The 17,279-nt window shown below is 41.8% G+C and overlaps 1 protein-coding gene across 4 annotated transcripts in view; it reads left to right on the plus strand.

Moving 5' to 3' along the window:
* The window catches only part of myo1g (myosin IG), a 69,126-nt gene extending 52,362 nt beyond the window's left edge, over positions 1 to 16,764 (plus strand). For all 4 annotated transcript variants that reach the window (XM_074687123.1, XM_074687126.1, XM_074687125.1 and 1 more), the window contains one exon: positions 16,057 to 16,764. In XM_074687123.1, the coding sequence (XP_074543224.1) occupies positions 16,057 to 16,219 (163 nt within the window). In that variant the 3' untranslated portion in view covers positions 16,220 to 16,764. The remainder of the gene's footprint in view (positions 1 to 16,056) is intronic.
* Positions 16,765 to 17,279: the final 515 nt, after the last annotated feature.

The raw sequence follows: 17,279 nt of genomic DNA on the forward strand, positions 1-17,279 counted from the left end.
ATCGTTCACACACCAGAGCAGGGATGAGTGAGTGTTTACAGACAGGAGATGTTGTTGCTGTGGCAAAGTGGGTCAGTGAATTTAGCGTTCCAGGTAGAGACCTGACTTCAAAGCTGCTCCATGAGAGCGGCGGGGTCGGCGAAGACGAGCTGTCGGCTTTCCTGTCATGTCACATCCATCTCTGGTTCTCACAGTGAAGCTCACTCATCTTCATCCCCTACCAACCTCCTCATCCTCTCTCTGCTGCTTTCTCCTCCTGTCACCTGGGCTTGAGCTGTCAGCATGAATGAGCGAGTGTGTGTGTGTGAGTGTGTGTGTGTCGGTATGTTTACTGAGTCGGAGGGAGTGTGTGTTTGTTTGGAGGGGGGGTGTCTACTCGTGGGCCATCTGCTGGGGCAGCTGGGGGAGTATGAGTGAGCTAAAGGCAGGATTTAGGGAATGATCCGCCCCGGCCTTAAAAGATTGAAGAGGATTCTTTGCTTAAATGGCAATTTGAGGATTTAATAACGTGACTGACCACTGACCTCTATCAGAAGGGAAGTTTTTACACCAGCTGTGATTCTTAAAGTCCCATTCGGATCTGTTTGATTCTGAAAATTCATCTTTTTATTGAAAAACAAGAATCTAGACGGGCAGGACTTTTAGATATTAAGTCCTTTATGACCAGAAGGTTCAGGAACTTTTAGTTCCTTGTTAAACCCTTTTAGGGTCCTCTGTGGATTTCTAAAGAGTCCTGACTCTCAGTCCTGTGTGCGTGTTTGTGTGTGTGTGTGTGTGTGTGTGTGTGTGTGTGTGTGGGTGTGGGTGTGTGTGTGTGTGTATTTTGGTAGGGGGGGGGCCTTGAGCATAATTTTGCGTGTGAGTGGTTGTGTGTTAAATATGGGGTGGGATCTTTATCTGTATCCTGCTTGATTATTTTAATGTACAGCACTTTGTGATGCATCTTATGTATGAAAAGTGCTTTATAAATAAAGGTTGATTTGATTTGATTTGAGGCTCTACAGGGCTCCTGTGGCTCATTGTGTGTATTCCAGCAAAGGCTGAAGAACCTCGGTGGTGGCTTCTACAAATCAGGCTAGTGATGCTTGCAAAAGAAAACTAGAAAAGCACTCAAAGAGCGTAGACCTCCACCAAGCGTATTGTAATTGACACGCAACACTTTAGTCCCACTTTAATGTTATACTCCCTTTCAGCAGACTGTCTGCTACAATTTGGTGTTAGTTGCAGGTTTGTACGATAATTTGTTACCTGACAGTGTTGAAAATTATGATGACCCAGTACATTTTTCATATTCCAGATCTTAGTATCCAGAATATTGCCAGGATCTGGATCGTACTTTTACATCTGTCAGAAATTGTGGTGACCTTGTCTTGTATTGTTTTGCAAAGCAATTCAACCATTTATTGTGGAGTTATATACACATATGGTGAAAACGGTCCTATCTCACAATGATAAAGAATCCTTTAAAAGAATCCTGGATCCAGACAGTGATCTGGATCACCTCCTAAATGAAACCATTTCTTCCTTATTCCATTTTGAAGATTTCTTGAAAATTTCATCAAGAGCCGTTGGTTACTTAAAGAGTTATGTTGTTCACAGACAAACTTCAAAAAACATAACCTCCCTGGCAGAGGTAAAAAAAAAAATGTAATTGCAAAACACTGTAAGACCAGTAGAGGGCAGTAAGACAACGATAAAAATGACACCATATACTTTGATGGTGCTTTGTTAAAAAGAGGCAAGGCAAAGCCATCGCCAGTTGAAGCCATCAAAAAGCCAGAAAACAGCTTTAATCTCCAATCTGGCAGAGAGAGAGTAGTGTTGCGACCAAAAATATGAGCTTGTTGTTTGGTGCTTTTTAGCGAAGCACGTCAGTCTCAAAATGTTTTAGAGCTTCCTTAAAATCTTATCTGGTTAGAATATTATGCCATAGATAAAAAAAAACTAAACTACAAAGCATTCCTGATGATTTCTTCCAACATCCATTGACATGTTCAGCTGAAGGTCTCCAGTTTACAGGGTCACTCTTTAAACCGGAACACCAGGAACTGACAGAGACACATTCACACTGTCAGGCTCAGAGGTGGCCATTGTTTTGAAGTTATTAAACCAAATCAACTTTAGTTCGGTGTGATCTTGTCGGACGTATCCAGTAGCCAATGCTGCTGAAGGTAAACACATTCAGACATGAGACAAGTCCAGTGCATCATGGGAAAGGGACTTGAGTTCAATGAAATGATGAAATTGCAAACATGGATGAGTTTAGGACAGGTTGTGAAACTTTTTTATATTTTGCAGGAAATAAAAAGCCTGACTAAAACGGTATGAAAAAATCATGTAAAACTAGAAAAACATGATTCAGGTTGTTTTTCTTCTGTTGTGTCTCACAGACCTAAGTAATGTCTGAGTACTTCTCCCTCCAACTCTTCAGAACAGTCCTGTGTCTTTTTTAAGTCAGTATTTATTCGTCTATTCCGGGAGCAGAAAAGTGAAATTTTAATTCACCCTCCTCTCCTCTGCCTTTTTGTTTGTTTACTCTTATTTACTCTGTCTCTTCCTCCTCCGGCTTCCCCCCTTCTCCGGCGTCTTCTCCTCTTCTAAATCAGCACTTTCACTTATGAATATGGAAAGACCTGGGACTGTGATGCATTAATAGCAATCTTCTGGGTCACCCCTCCCTCCACAGAGTTGCAGGAAAACTGTGTGAAAAAAAAGTTGTGATTTCATTAACCCTGGAGCGGAGGAGTGAGGTCTTGTGATGTGTTTAATGACCACGGACACACAGCGAGCTGCCACTGATGTTTGCAGACTTGTTGACTTTCTTGTTTGACCTCATTAGGTGTAAACACTTTGTCTGGTGTGGGAGAAATTCGTCCCTCGCTATTCTAAATTCACTTTTTAGGTCGTGAAAGGCGTCATCCAAAGCTTGAAATAGCCTCCTCTGTCTCTGTGCCTCCAGTTCTCTGTCCTCCCTCAGTGGCTGTCCTAAATGTGTTCGTGGATCGGTCGATGTGGCTGGCCGGAGCAACAGGAGACACAGCTTCAGCTCTGAACTCTCCTCCATCACTTTGTTCCTCTCTACTGACTCTTGACTCCTTGTTTTTAGTCTCTTTTTTCCTCCCTGTGGTTCTAGTTTTGGTTTTCTACCAGTCTCCTCAAGTCTTCTCATCCTGCAGATTTCACATTGAAAAGTAGATTGTGGAAGGTGGCCTGGTTTAGTCTCAGTGGTGCTGGTGCAGGTGAAAGATTTTCTAAGGCTTAAGGTACATTCATATTACTAAAAAGTGGATTAGTCTGTCTGTATAGTTTTAATGCCACAATGAAACAAATGTCAGGACAATAACACAGATAAAAGGAAGCTGATTCTGTGGCATTAACCAACCCAGTCACAATTCAAGATCAACGAATATCCACCGGACACTGCACTGTAAGAAACTAAAATCTTACCAAGTGTTTTTGTCTTATTTTCAGTGGAAAATGTCTTTTTAGACTAAATTTGAGTCACATTCACTTGACCAGTCCAGAAAAATGTCTTATTTCAAGTTATTTAAAGACAAAACAAGGTCTGAATCGCTTGTAACGAGTAAAAGAATCTGCAAGTGAAGTAAGAAAAATCACTTGTAGAATTTTTTTCTCTTGTTACAAGGAATTCAGACCCCATTTTTGTCTTTAAATAACTTGAAACAAGACATTTTTCTGGACTGGTCTGGTGAATGTGGCCCATATTAAGTCTAAAAATACATTTTTATTGAAATAACACAAAAACACTTGATAAGATTTTTTTTTTTTTTTTTGCAGTGTGAAGTTCATCCCAAGGTAAAGGATTCACATAAAAAACAGGCACCTTCCTCAGGATTGTTTTTATTTTTGAAAATCAGAAGCAAGTGCTTCTAAAATTAAGACAACAAACATGTCGCAACAACATATTTCTAAGGTCTTATTAAATCAACAATTAAGAAAAAGCATGATACAGTGATACAGTGATGATACAGCGGTTGGTCAGCAGCTAAAATCTGTTTCAGCTCGAGGATGTCAAAAGCCAATCAGGGCTTAGATTGTACAGCTTCCCATTCAAGTTTTTGACATTTTAACTATATCAAACTTTGTGACTCTGTAGAAAAAACAGCTTCCTACTTGTTTGACATCACTGCACTAAGCCAGAGTGAAACTTCTGTGTAACCTAACTATTTACAGTGAAACTGAGACTCACCAGAAACAGATGAACAGACACTCCTGTAGGGAAGTGATGAACAAAGACGTGTCAGCCTTTCTTGATGGTTTTGCAAACCTACTTTGAGCAAATTTGACTTCATTTTGATGAAAACACTCAGCTGCTTCTTACTGGAGTGGTATTAATGTAGCACACAGAAAAAAAAAAGAAGTCTTGGCTTGAAGTTGTTGATCATGCCTGAAAAGTTCGTCCCCAGGCCGTAATTCCTATCAAATGAAAGCTGTGTGCTCTGTGCAGAACAGGGTTAGAGACACTGAATACTTTATTTGAAAGGTCAAACTAATAAAATTGAGATTGTTCGTGAGTTTTTTTCCCCCAACTTTAAATTCCAAAGTCTGAGCAAAATTCTAAATCTTTTTAGAGGTAATGTAAAAAAGAAAAGTCCGATTTTTTTTCTGAAATCCTGATTTTTTTTTTCTTAGATTAAAGTCAGAAAAAACAAAAACAAAACATTATTTTTAAATCAGCCTTACCTGAAAATAAAACAAAATAAAATCTTAATTGGTCTTTATCCTCTTCTGAAATTTAGAGGCAGTAAAGAGACAACAGCTCTGAGCATAAATGAGGGACATGAACTCTGACCTAGATCCTTTTCAGTTATCGTATAGATCAGAGTTTATATCGGTCAGTTATTTAGCCACACTTAGCTTCACCAGGCCGTTAATTACAAGCTTGTTCTCTCCGACATGTGATCAACTGGTGTAAACATGTGGATAAATTAGTCTCGACATGAAAATATCTTTCCATCTGACACATTACATCCCATTAATTAATTAAACTATGTTCTGTGTCAGTTTTTAATGGTTTCCTGGTGATAAAATGTCGTGTTTCTCCATCCGTATGCTTCAGATTAGATACTGAGGTTACATGGTGATAAGAGAAAGATGTTATGCAGATTTCAAATCAGCATTGATGGAAGATATGACAAATAGCAGCTTGGACTGAAAAGCATCAAAAACATGGCAGCCTGTTGATCTGGGCTTTGTATCGCCTCATCATGCTGATGTTCGTGAAATGGAAACCATTTTCCAGATTTCACAGTCAGAGCTATCAGCTGCTGACCTGATGAGGAGGTTTTGGAAACGTCAAGTGTGTCCTCAATGAGGTTGTGAAACCTGCGTCCCTCTTTGTTTACATCAAAGACCTGCAGCACGATATACGATCGAATTTCATAAACACGTCGTCTCTGTGCCTCCTGCTCGCTCATTAAAGCTCTGGCACTTTCTGCTCAGGCATCTTAAAGCCTCCAGCGAGCCAGCGACTGACCTCGAAAACTGCTCCAGCATCAAAAGGCCTCTTTGTGGATTCAAACAGCGCGCACGTGCTGCCTGGAAATCGACCTCAGAGTGCAACAAATGGATTTCTCAACCACATTTTCATTCTCCTCAACAGCCTGTGCCGTGTTTGATGCCACACAGAGACTCATGAGTGTCAAATGAGAAGTTTTCGTCACTTGCCGCACGTGTTTGGCTCCTCTCTGGCTGTCGCTGCACTAAGGATGTTTGGACAGATGTCACTGTGCGACTACTCAATGTGAGTAGGAGCGAGCTGCATTAAACGCCTGATGGTGTTCACCCGTCTCCAATCGTTGATTATCAATTAGGTGAAATGTGTGCGTGCTCTCTCTGAGTCACTGGTAAACTGACTTATCTGCGACACACGTTGGTCTGCAAGTACTCAACTGCTGCTGAAGTACTTCACACTCCATGATTCAGGACACAAGTGTTGTTTTTCCATCAAACCTTCCTCACACCATTTATACAAATCACTCGATGCGTTAGTTTCCAGGATGACTCATTTTTTTCCCAGAATGCCCCCCTGAAGAGACTCAAGACGCAGGGTGCAGCTGGCAGCGATCGTCCCGCTGTCTCTCATGACGCTGATGGTGTTTGTAATGAATGAAACTGAACAGTGATGATCAACACGGACAAAGCACAGGCAGGTTGGTTCGCTCACCGCCTGCCCGGCGTCTGGCCCACGTTGCCCTCGCTGCTCGGGGGCTGCAGATGCTGCTGTTGCCAAAGCAATGGTTGCCAGGGAGCCGGAGAGCTGCTAATTGAGATTGAAAGAGGAAATTGCAGGGCTGTGTTGGCGGGAGGATGTCAGGTCAATTTGGAGGGAAGGAGCAGGGGCTTTGGGCTCTGTTGGACAGACAGCGCTTCTGTTTATCCTCTGTTAATTTTAAGATAAGCTCAACAAATAAAGACAAAACAATAAGCGGAGCATCAGTTCAGGAAGGCAACAAAGTCCAATTCGACCTACAGAACATCAGCTGCTCTTATATGTGTTGTCAAGACATGTTGTAAACAAGATTTTCTGTCTCACTAAAAACACTCGTGCTCTGTTGTGCACCCTGGGGTCTTTGCTGTTGCTCTCCCTGCCTTAGATTTTCATATATGCACATAAACCAGAAGTGTGCTCTGCCTGCCTCAAGCTTTGGCTTTCCATATCAGCAGGGAGCACCCAGAACAGAGCCGTACCACCAAATATAACTTATTCTATACTAAAAAAGTTTAGTTTTTGAGCACTAATTTCAGGCTTCACCTCCAGCTAGCGTAACATGACATATAGCAAGGAAACACCTCGTTAGCCTCTGTCCAAAGGTAACCAAACCTCTCTGCTGAAATCTGTAAAGCTCACTAATTAAAACCTCATATCTCTTTTGTGTAATCTCTGCAGGATCTGATTTACAGAGGCTTTTGTGCTGAAATATTTCCTGGCTCAGACCTGTTGCTGCACGAGACTCAGGGTAAACCCATAAATTGGCTGTTTTTAGAGTCTTTTTTGCACGGATAAGACTCAAATCCAAGTGTGTTATCCCGTGAGCTTAAAGGGTGCAGGTAGGCTGGGTTAGAGCCAGATTACCCCGTTTGGGATATGGGCATAGTTTTGCACTTTTTCATCCGCCTGTGTGTTCAGAGTGATGTGAAGAAAATCCAGTCAACACTTCTTCAACCGTACTTTAATGGGAGACAAGTGAGCATCAGAAAATGATACCGATACCAGAGTTTAAGACAGAAATTTGACATGATGAGTAGATTAGTGTAAGTTTTGAAATGCAAGAGCCAAATGAAAGAAACACAGAAAGAGAAGAGTTTCCATTTACATGCAGAGCTTTTGCAGTTATGCCCTGTTTCCGCCAAGTGGCTCTGTTCAGTTTGTCTTGGTCTGGCATGCATTTTGTGGTGTTCTTTTTTGGTTAAAACAAATTATCAACATGTACGGTTTCACTTTTTGGTACCCCTCAGTGCCAGACATACCAGTCCGCTCATAACCCTGATGTGTTTAAATCTCCAGTTGACTTCGTGAAGACAAACTTTGTTCAGAAATTGGTGTCATGAAACAGCTTTTCATTGGATTTATTAGCGGGGTACATTGTGTCACTCTGCTATGCTTTCACTCTATTAAATAGCTGATGTGGCTAACGGCATTTGGGCTTGCACACTGCCTACCAAGAAGGGCACATTTGTCTGTGAAAAACAGGATTAGGCTTAATTCATCTAACCTGCACCAAACTGTACTGAAACTGGACTGCTTGGTGGGAACAGGGCTTGGGTGGAAACTCAACATTCAAGTCAAGCACTTTTTAAGGTCCCATTTACACGACAACGTTTCACCCTAAAAGAACGCAGTGAAAAAAGTCTGCATTTACACAAAAATGCTAAGGGACTGAAAGTGCTGTAGTAAGCATGTCAGGCCTGTAGTTGGCGCTATAACTGTCTTGTTCAGAAGCGGCTTTTGGTTGATCACCACTGAAGTAGAGTTGGGCCAATCATCTGGTGTATTGGTGAATACCAAGGCTGTTTTCGAATTCGCCTACTACATACTGCTTATGAAAGTAGTATAATGGCAAGTTTTGGTTTAATAAACATGCTAAACAAGCAAATGGTTTTGCGTTGTTCCATACTGTACCGAAAATGTACCGAACCGTGACCCTAAAACCAAGGTACGTACCGAACCGTAATTTTTGTGTACCGTTACACCCCTAATATCTAGCATTGATCAGGCACTGGATTATTGACACATGAGGCTACCAGGAGCCCCAAACAAGAGTTGATATGACAGTAGTACATTGGTAGAGAAGATTCATCAGTCTCATATACTCAGCTCTGCTGCTCATCTCACAAACACATACTCAGTATAAATGTGGTAACAATAAAAAAAGGAAATAAATTGTTTTTCCAGTTTTGTTAGATTCAACACCAAAAAGCATCATTACAACAAAGAAATGATGTAGCAAACATGACTTTATCTACTTTTTATACTTCTTAAAGAGCCTCAAATTAAGGCGTCAAAATGAGGAAAGACGGGGAGCAGGTTGAACCTAAAAATCTGTACAAAACAAACCAATTTTCAAACCGTTTAACCAACTAAGCCTCGTTGGTCAAAATCAGGAAACAGTTGCGGCTGGAGGGACTGTTGGTTGCAGAAAGGATGCGAACCTTGAGCTCCCCTCTAACCTCCTTCCTCAGAGGTTTGGCAGCTCTTCATCTGGGTTAGGCTGCTTATGACTGAGGTCTGAGATCTGCACAATTACCAATTGTTGCAGAGACTTGGAGACAAACAGGAACTGTTTGTGAACACTGATCAGAACTTCTACATCTGTTGTTCAGTGATTAGAAATAACAGTGTAGCAACAGCAGCAGAAAGTTGCACGTCTCTGCAGCAGAATCCCTCGCAGCGCGTCATTGTCTGTCCTCAGGCTCAGCCTGGAGCTTCTCCACAACACACGCTCTCTGCCGGTGTCAGGTTCCTCTCGTGGTAGCAGACGCTGTGAGATCAGTTATCACTCACAAATCAAAACCCCGTGGAGGTCAGTGGGTTTGTGTGTCGGGTTTGCTTCAGCCGCAGCAGGTCCGGACAGCTGGTTTAGAGGGTTTAAAGGCGGTAGGGGTTTGAGACCGGCAAGGAGCCAAGCGGGGAGAAAAAACAGCAAGGCCACACCTGTTGTAGCGACTTTGATGAGAAGGGACAGATTTGGACTCATGACAGGGTTGGGTTTTCTTCAGGCCAGCAAAGAGAACAGAGAGATTCAAGTTTTAGCTTCAAACACAACAAATTTAAAAGACTTTCTTTATCTAAATGAAATACTTCTTATCTTATTCCTGTCAGACCTCACTAATTTTCTCCAGAAGCAGCAGCGCTAACTTTTCCTGGAAAACTTCTTCACAGTTTTAACTTTCTCCCTCTGAGTGTTCCACTTATCTTTCTTATAGCCATAAAATGTTAAGCTGAGCTAAGAAAGAGGGTGCATTTATTTTGATTTTGCACCAGATGTGACGGATTCTTCCTCAAACACAAGAGCTGCTTTCATCAAGCAGACGCAGCGGGCCGCGGTGCCTGCGAGTTCTGTCCTTATTGCATATGTATATATGTAAGGGAGGACGGTTTGAATAATAGGAGGAGACGTGTTAACAGAGGGTGATTATGTATTCTGCAGGATTTACTGAGGTCATGCTGTTTTAGACTGTCAGTTTTGCTGCTTAAAAGGAGGCATAAAAAAGTGGCACTATTCAAACGGAGTCTATTCATGAGACGCTGAGAGCGAGGAGACGGTCTATGCTTTTGTCTGCAGTTTGAAGAGTGGTGAAGAGAAAATGGGAGCTGAAACTGCACAAGTGTGACTTTGTAGAATTTCACTTAAAGCCGCATTCACACACACTTACAAACTCCTAAATTCCTCTTGAGTTTTCGAAGTGGCATGTGTGAATACAAACTGAAAATTTTGCTCTAAGTTCACCTGGATTTTTTCCCACTCAGTCGCGCTTTGGTAAACTTTCCACAGAAGCCTAAGACACTGTGAGAGCACAACAGAAAATAGCCAGGAGAAATTATTGTAACACATTTCTTTCCTAGTTCAGTATAGATCCATACAATCCTGGAATCACTTATTTCTGTTGTAATGAGGCTCCACCCCTGTGGGTGCACTATGGGTGCTGCCATACTGTAAGTGCATTGTACCATGCGGCAACCTCTGGTGTAAGAATATGAGACAGTACTGAAGTGCTTAAATCTGCTGTTTCTCGAGTGTCCGCTTGAGGCTGGCTCCAAAGGTACCAGTAGTCACATACACACCAAGCCACAAAAAACTGTTGTCAAAGCAGAAATTAACCTACTTACAGCCTGGTTCAAAAATAAGGCTTCTATCTGAATCGCTAATTTCACTATGGGCACACACTGTACGGGGGTGATTTGTTTCCTAACTTGGCAGTCTGTAGATCATGAGCTCGCCCAATCAGAAGCACAGCTCAGCTCACATGACTGACGTGCAACCTATAGCTGTACTTAAAGCCCCTGTCACTTCCAATATGGCCACAATAGCCGATCTGCTTCAGAGGTCGGTTTCAGAAACAGACAGTTGACGCCGTGGTCAAAACGTCCATTAATTATACATTCTATGTATTGTACAGAAACCCCTCCAGACTAAAGAATTGTTGTTTAGTAAACAAAACTGTGACAGTGGAGGATAAAAATGCACCTACAACATTGAAAACTGGTGTTAGGACTCATTTTAGATTTTGGATTAAAACAGAAACAGAAAAACTCGACAGAGGTCATGCTGCAACTGAGGCCTAACTTTTCCAACATGTCATTAACACTACCAAACAAATGCAGCTTCGCGATTGATGTTTACAAAGTGTGGTAAAGGTCACATTGTTCTCTCACAGAGGAGATAACACAGGACCCTGTGAGGACCCAACAGCTAAATTTGACTGGATCCTTTGTTGGTCCATCTCTGCTTTATCCCAGCACCAGAGCTGATGTTGTGTACTAACCAGTGATGTTCCCATTTTTTCAGACCAGTACGAGTACTCCCTCTCACCGATACCGAGTACCAATACCACTAGTATTTTTAATACATTAAATTTCAACTAATTTAAATTTCAGATAATTTCTAATAAAGAAAGCCAGTGTAGAAAGTTCACTGTAGAAAGCAGTGTAGCGCCAACTGCTGGCGAGGGGGACTTACTCAACGCAAGATTTTGTCCTTCAAGTATCAGCTGCTGGTATCGGCAGCCTTTATCAGAACTGATATCTTGAAATAATGCTGGTATTGACCCAATAGCGATACCTGGTATCAGGACTCGCCCATCCCTAGTACTTACACTGCTCTTCTTCGTTGCATTCCAGCTTTATCTCAGATCTGGCAAGCTGTAGCCCTCCACAGCAGAAACGTGAGACTCCTACTTTTGCCAGACACCAGAGCACGATTTATTAAACAGCACAGAATAAGGCACGCATGACAGGAAGTCAGGCTACAAGAAAAATGTAGCATCCGGTAGATTTTCAGAACACAAAACCCCATGTTAACGCAAGATTATATTCCCGGCCAATGGTGACAACATGGATGAAGAAAGACTGTAGACTCAGAAATCCTTGTTCTTGTGACTCCAGCTGTCCTCCAGTGGTCCTGTGTTCTGAAAACACAATGTTCGGGTGTTGATAGATAAGGGAAAACAGAGCCAAACCTCAGTGGACTGGAGACGGACCGGATGAGGATCTGGTGGAAGTTGTGCACATGTCCCTACAGCCTCGTCAGTCACAGGCGCTCTGAAGAAACGTCATAGCTGGAGGTTAAAGAAGGAAAGTCAGCAGAGAAAGTGACACTTTTTTGCTTGATAGCTGGACTTTTTATTATGTTTACTAAGAAAAATTCAACTGTGATGAATCATTTTGGATCAAGTTTTTTTTAAAGTAATACCAAAAGTTATGCTACAATAAAAGATTTAGTTATTTCTGCCAGCTGAATCGATATCGAAATGGATTTGTGACCCAAAGAAGTGAAATCAAATTGAGTTGTAGGTTTTTGACAATACCCAGTCTTTAAAGTAAAGCATTCACAGCAGAACTACTTTGCTGTTCAAACTTGGCACAGTCTGACAGTAATCCCTTAAATGAGTAACTTAAAGTTGAAGTGAAGAAGTTGAACCTCCTGCTGCTGGTACTTCTCCTAAAGTGAAAGAGCTGAGCACCACTTCCATCTAACTCTCAGGTTTTAGTTGATCTGTCTGATGCTCTTACCTGCTGTCTCTTTCTCCTGAGCTAAACCAGATTGCCAGCCCCATTGCATAACGGCTGAGGATTATGTAATCTGCATAAATTAAAATCACCTCTTGAACAGGGAGTCTGCCTCTGCTGTGATTCTCAGCCATGGTTTTGAAGAGGAGCGCTCAGTCTGTGGAGAACAGGACACTGACAGTTACATTAGGATGTTGTTGTTGCCAAAGTTGGCAGACAGTTGCCAGGTTGGCTTACAAGCACGAGCCAGCCCTGCTTATCAGTCACATTATCAACATTCAAAGGCGTCCACAAATAGCTGCGGGGCTCTGCATCTGCTTCCTAAAGCCTGTACGTCGAGTTCAAACAAAGTGCAGAACAGCCAAACTGAGAAACATCGTCACAAGCAGAAATATCAGCAGTATTGTCCTGGGAGTTGGGCTGTGACGTAGACAGACTCTGTGCAGATTCTTTGTATGCACACTTCACACTCTGAGCCGTGCGTTCGTCGGAGCGTCCGAGTCGCTGCGTCCCGGCTGAGGCTGCTGGATCTCTGAGGGCTCGACAGGAAGCGGCCACTTCACAGCGGATCATCTTCAGCTGACAGTGCAGCGAGCGGCCTGTCGAGCAAGCAGAGTCACACTTCCTGGTCCCAGCTGTCAGCACAGGGATTGGATATGTGACGCCAAAACACCTCCAGCCTCAGTGCTACTGTGAACACTGGAGATGATCCGTGGCAGGAGGAAGTGTGAAGAGATGCACGAAAAACTGTCAGTGAAACAGGACGAGATCTTATATCTTTCAGGAAGATGTGATCTCAGGTTAGAGGTGTGATGAGTTATTCACTGAGATGTTTAAGGAAACGTGTCACACCTGATCTGAGTGAAATCATACGCGGTGATACAAAGATGTCGAAACACAAAAAATGATGAGAAATAAAACAATGAAGTGGTTTTTGCAACTTAATGGATGATTTTTGTTGTCTGAGGAAACACAACTTCTTTAAGTAGGCAGTATTTAACAAACAAACTTTTTTCACCGCTCCTGCTCGCTGTATTCTCTCCTGGGAAAAAAGTCAACTTCTTCCCAGACTAATTTATAAAAGAACCAACTACAGAGACTGGACTTTTTGTTTATGGGTCATTGTGTTTCCATGTTTTAAGGGGCTGTGAGGGTTACAGGGTTATGCTAACTCTGCTTGGTAAATGACTGGCAGGACATAGCTAACCAGGATTTACTATCGTTACACATTACAGACATGTCTTAGAGCACTGGGCTGCCAGCTGCGAGAAATATAAACGGCTTCTGAACTACTTACAAACTGACAGTGTTTACTTGTTGTCACGTTAGCCTACAGACAAGTCAGAGCACCGCTAACATATAGCCGGCTGCTACTATGTTTGCTTGATGCCACATTTCAAACCGTAGCGCTATGTAACTGTCTTGATAAGTACCTTACCTCCGCGCGTTGTATCCAGTAAAAAGTTGTCTTGAACAAAGAAAATGTGTTTCAAACCAATCTCCATTTGATTCCAAAACAAACACACGCCTCACTAAATGGGGATTCACCAGAGACTATTATCAAGTGTGATGTATGTATTGTATGTAATGATTTCTGAAGAGGAGTTACGAACATGTACCAACATTGTATTGGAATTTATGGCAAATACCAAACTGCAGTTCCCCAAGTGTCCACTGGAGGCTGCACCCAAAAGCCACCAGATCCTGTATTAAAATCGCTGTTTTTGCAGCAAAATCAAACATGTTTACAGCCTTACTCCCCCTTAAATGGTTTTGGGTATGTAGCACATTAACCTCTTCATGTACGCCATTAAATTGAATGTGATTAAAGGTATGAGCTTCACATACACAAGACAGCAAACCCAGAATTGCTCCTGCTGCTGTTCAGCTGTGTTTTCTCCAGTCACACGCCAAAAGTCTCATAAATGCGGGTCAGTAGTTGAATAAATGATGAAGGTTGTGTCAGGACAGGTATTGAGTTTTAAAAAACTTACAAAAAAACTTGTGTGAAGTCAAGATGTAGATCACAAAAATTTGAAAACCCAAAGTCCACGGTGGCAACTCCGGACATAAAGATCCAAAAGGAAAAGGAAAGTAAGGGTTAAATGTATTTCTAGTTTAAAAAGTAAATATGTTTGAAGACTTCTACAAAAAGAACTCTTGTGCTCATACTAGGGATGGGTACCTTTTACATTTTCACAATACGGTACAGATGCCTGGTACCTGGCAATAGGTACCGGTACTCCATGGTACCAATATTCTGTATTTTTGTGTGTGTTTATGAGATTATAGATATTAACTTGTTTAGAAATAAATCTTGAAGTTATTTAATTTAACATATTTACTTCTCAGTGTATATGCTTGCAATGCTGCGTACATGTCCAGTACGGAAAATTGCCTACTCTTCCACTTAATGATTCATTAAAGTGATACTCCGGGATGGAACAAGTTGGGTTCTATCACAAGGTTTAGGGCAGAAATTACCCCTACAGCAGTGTTTTTGTGCAGCAAAAGCCCAGGGCGCTCGCACCAAACACCCCCTCCCTGCTCCTCTGCCGGTTTCCTCTGCACTCAGACTGGGCCAATTTTTACTTGACCAAAAACACAAATAAACGGACTCCCAATGAAAAAATCTGATTCACGCTTTATTTAGAGAATTTTCAGCGTGTTACTTTCACACAAAAACACCGCTAAATATGGCTCTAGTTCTCATCGTATCGTAAAACAGCGCTACCTCCGCTGCAGAGCCACAGCTGGCTACAAGACACTCGCCGCTTAGTGTATCAGTCCGCACTCGGCGTGCCAGATATAAACAAACGCAGGTAGCCTGCCAGGACTAACAGACACGATGAGAACTAGAGCCTTATTTAGCGGTGTTTTTGTGTGAAAGTAACTTGCTGAAAATTCTCTGTCCGTTTATTTGTGTTTTTGGTCAAGTAAAAAATGGCCCCGTCTGAGTGCAGAGGAAACTGGCAGAGGAGCAGGGAGGGGGTGTTTGGTGCGAGCGCCCTGGGCTTCTGCTGCACAAAAACACTGCTGTAGGGGTAATTTCTGCCCTAAACCTTGTGATAGGACCCAACTTGTTCCATCCCAGAGTATCACTTTAAGGCACTTTAACATGGTTACCTTTTGATTTCCGTGAATCAGTACTACAGACGGAATTGGGTCAGTACCTGTAAAAATACCTAAGGTGGTGTTTTTTTTTTTTAACAACTGTATGACCCAGTGGTTTGGACGATAACAAGGCAACAAATTTTACGTACACTTTGGCTCTTGCTAGGTCGACCAAAAGTTACAAGTCAGCATTTCCAATATGGCAACTATCAACTCAGGCTTCAAAACTCAGCTGTAACAACCAATGAGTGACATGACTGAATCTATATTAATGTTACACAGTCTGTAGGATTCTTCTGCTTTTGAATCCTCTGGTGGCCAAGTTAGGAACTGCAGTTCGTTGAAGTTACTCTTGCTGCATTTTTGACTCTGGTTATGGTTCTCTCCAGCTTAAAACTGGAAAGTGTTTCTGAAAATGCCCCAATGGGAGTATTTAAGAATGTGTCATAGTTTTTTTTAACCTTAGCTGGGACACTTTGGTTTCATCTGATCATCTGATAGCTGTCTTAAAAAGTAGTTTATGTTTCTTTTTCATGTCTTGAAAAAGTTGAACCTGAAACTCTTTTCTGTCAGCTCCTGAAATGACATCCATTAGATGAGAAAGTAGAGACTGTTTTGACTGTTGAAATAAATATTTTAAATTTAACATCTGCTTGTATATAAAATGATACAAATATCCTTTTCTGTTCCAGGATAAGAAAAGTCCAGTTCCCTGTGAAGGTTTGCCGCTCCGCCCTCCAGCTCCACATGAGAGGAAAACCAAAGAGCGTCACGGTGGAAACCAAACCGGGTCAGACCATTGCGGACTTCAAGAAGGCTCGAGATGGTTTCGTCCTGCTTGTCCCGGCTAACTAACAACCTGAGAAAGTGAAGATGAAAGTTCTGATGGGCGCCTTTTTCACGACAGAACTGAAGATGTGTACAGATTATGATAGAGACGGTTATTGAAATCCAGCTGTACGATTATATTTTGTCTGGAAGGATTAAAGTGTGAAGAAAGTGAAGTCTGCTTTGATCTTTCTAAACAATTTGCACTGTAAAGTTTTTAAACTTCTGAGTATTTTAGATAGAAAATTTAAGAAATTAGTTGTTTTTATGATTATGTGAGAAACAAGATGAAAATTTACCATACATTGTGTTATATTTTGATTTGCTGATGCAGCAGAATATTTTTTAATGATGAAATGGATCAGAGTTTTACATTTTTTGCACTTTTTCAAAGACAAACTGTTTAAATCAGTGCATCCAGGATTCAAGGTAAACCACTCCTGATCCATTTTTTGTACTTTGAGTTATTTTTGTCTCGTGCTGTTGCCTCTAAAGAAAAAGACTGAAAGTTATTCCATGTCAGGAGAAGAAGTGGAAAAAGAAAGGAGACAGAGGAGCAAAATAAATTATTCTGGATGAACTGAAGCGAGATCTCTTTGTGTTCATTTCCCCCAGAGCGTCCACACATGAACAGACAGCACGCTGTAACACATCCACACACAGGCTGGCGTCGTGCGCCGATTAAAATATATTTCTCTCAAATGTGCTCTGAAGGAAGAAATGAAAGTATGAATGAAATAAATCAGTGGTGTGTTGTTCTGAGAGGAAATCACTCTGAATCCACAGTATCAGTTTATCCTGGTGTGTGTTCTGACACTCCTCCACTCAGCAGGAAGTCACACACACACTGTGGAGACTGTCAGTCAAAGTGTGACTCTGTGACACCACGGTTATTTCCTCTGTGGTCCCTTTGGTGTCCTCTGATCAGCTGGTTTGATACACACACACACACACTCACACACACACTGCTGTCAAATTTTAACAGGATCTCTGAAGACAGAATATCTGCAACGTTATGCAACCAAAACTTTTTGACGATAGAAACCAAAACTTCAAGAAAATCACACAATTTATTTCATTTACAAAA

This window comes from Halichoeres trimaculatus, unplaced genomic scaffold, assembly GCF_033239565.1.
Source record: "Halichoeres trimaculatus isolate MK-OKI-2021-1 unplaced genomic scaffold, fHalTri1.1 fHalTri1_scaffold_14, whole genome shotgun sequence".
NCBI classification, from domain to species: Eukaryota; Metazoa; Chordata; class Actinopteri; order Labriformes; family Labridae; genus Halichoeres; species Halichoeres trimaculatus.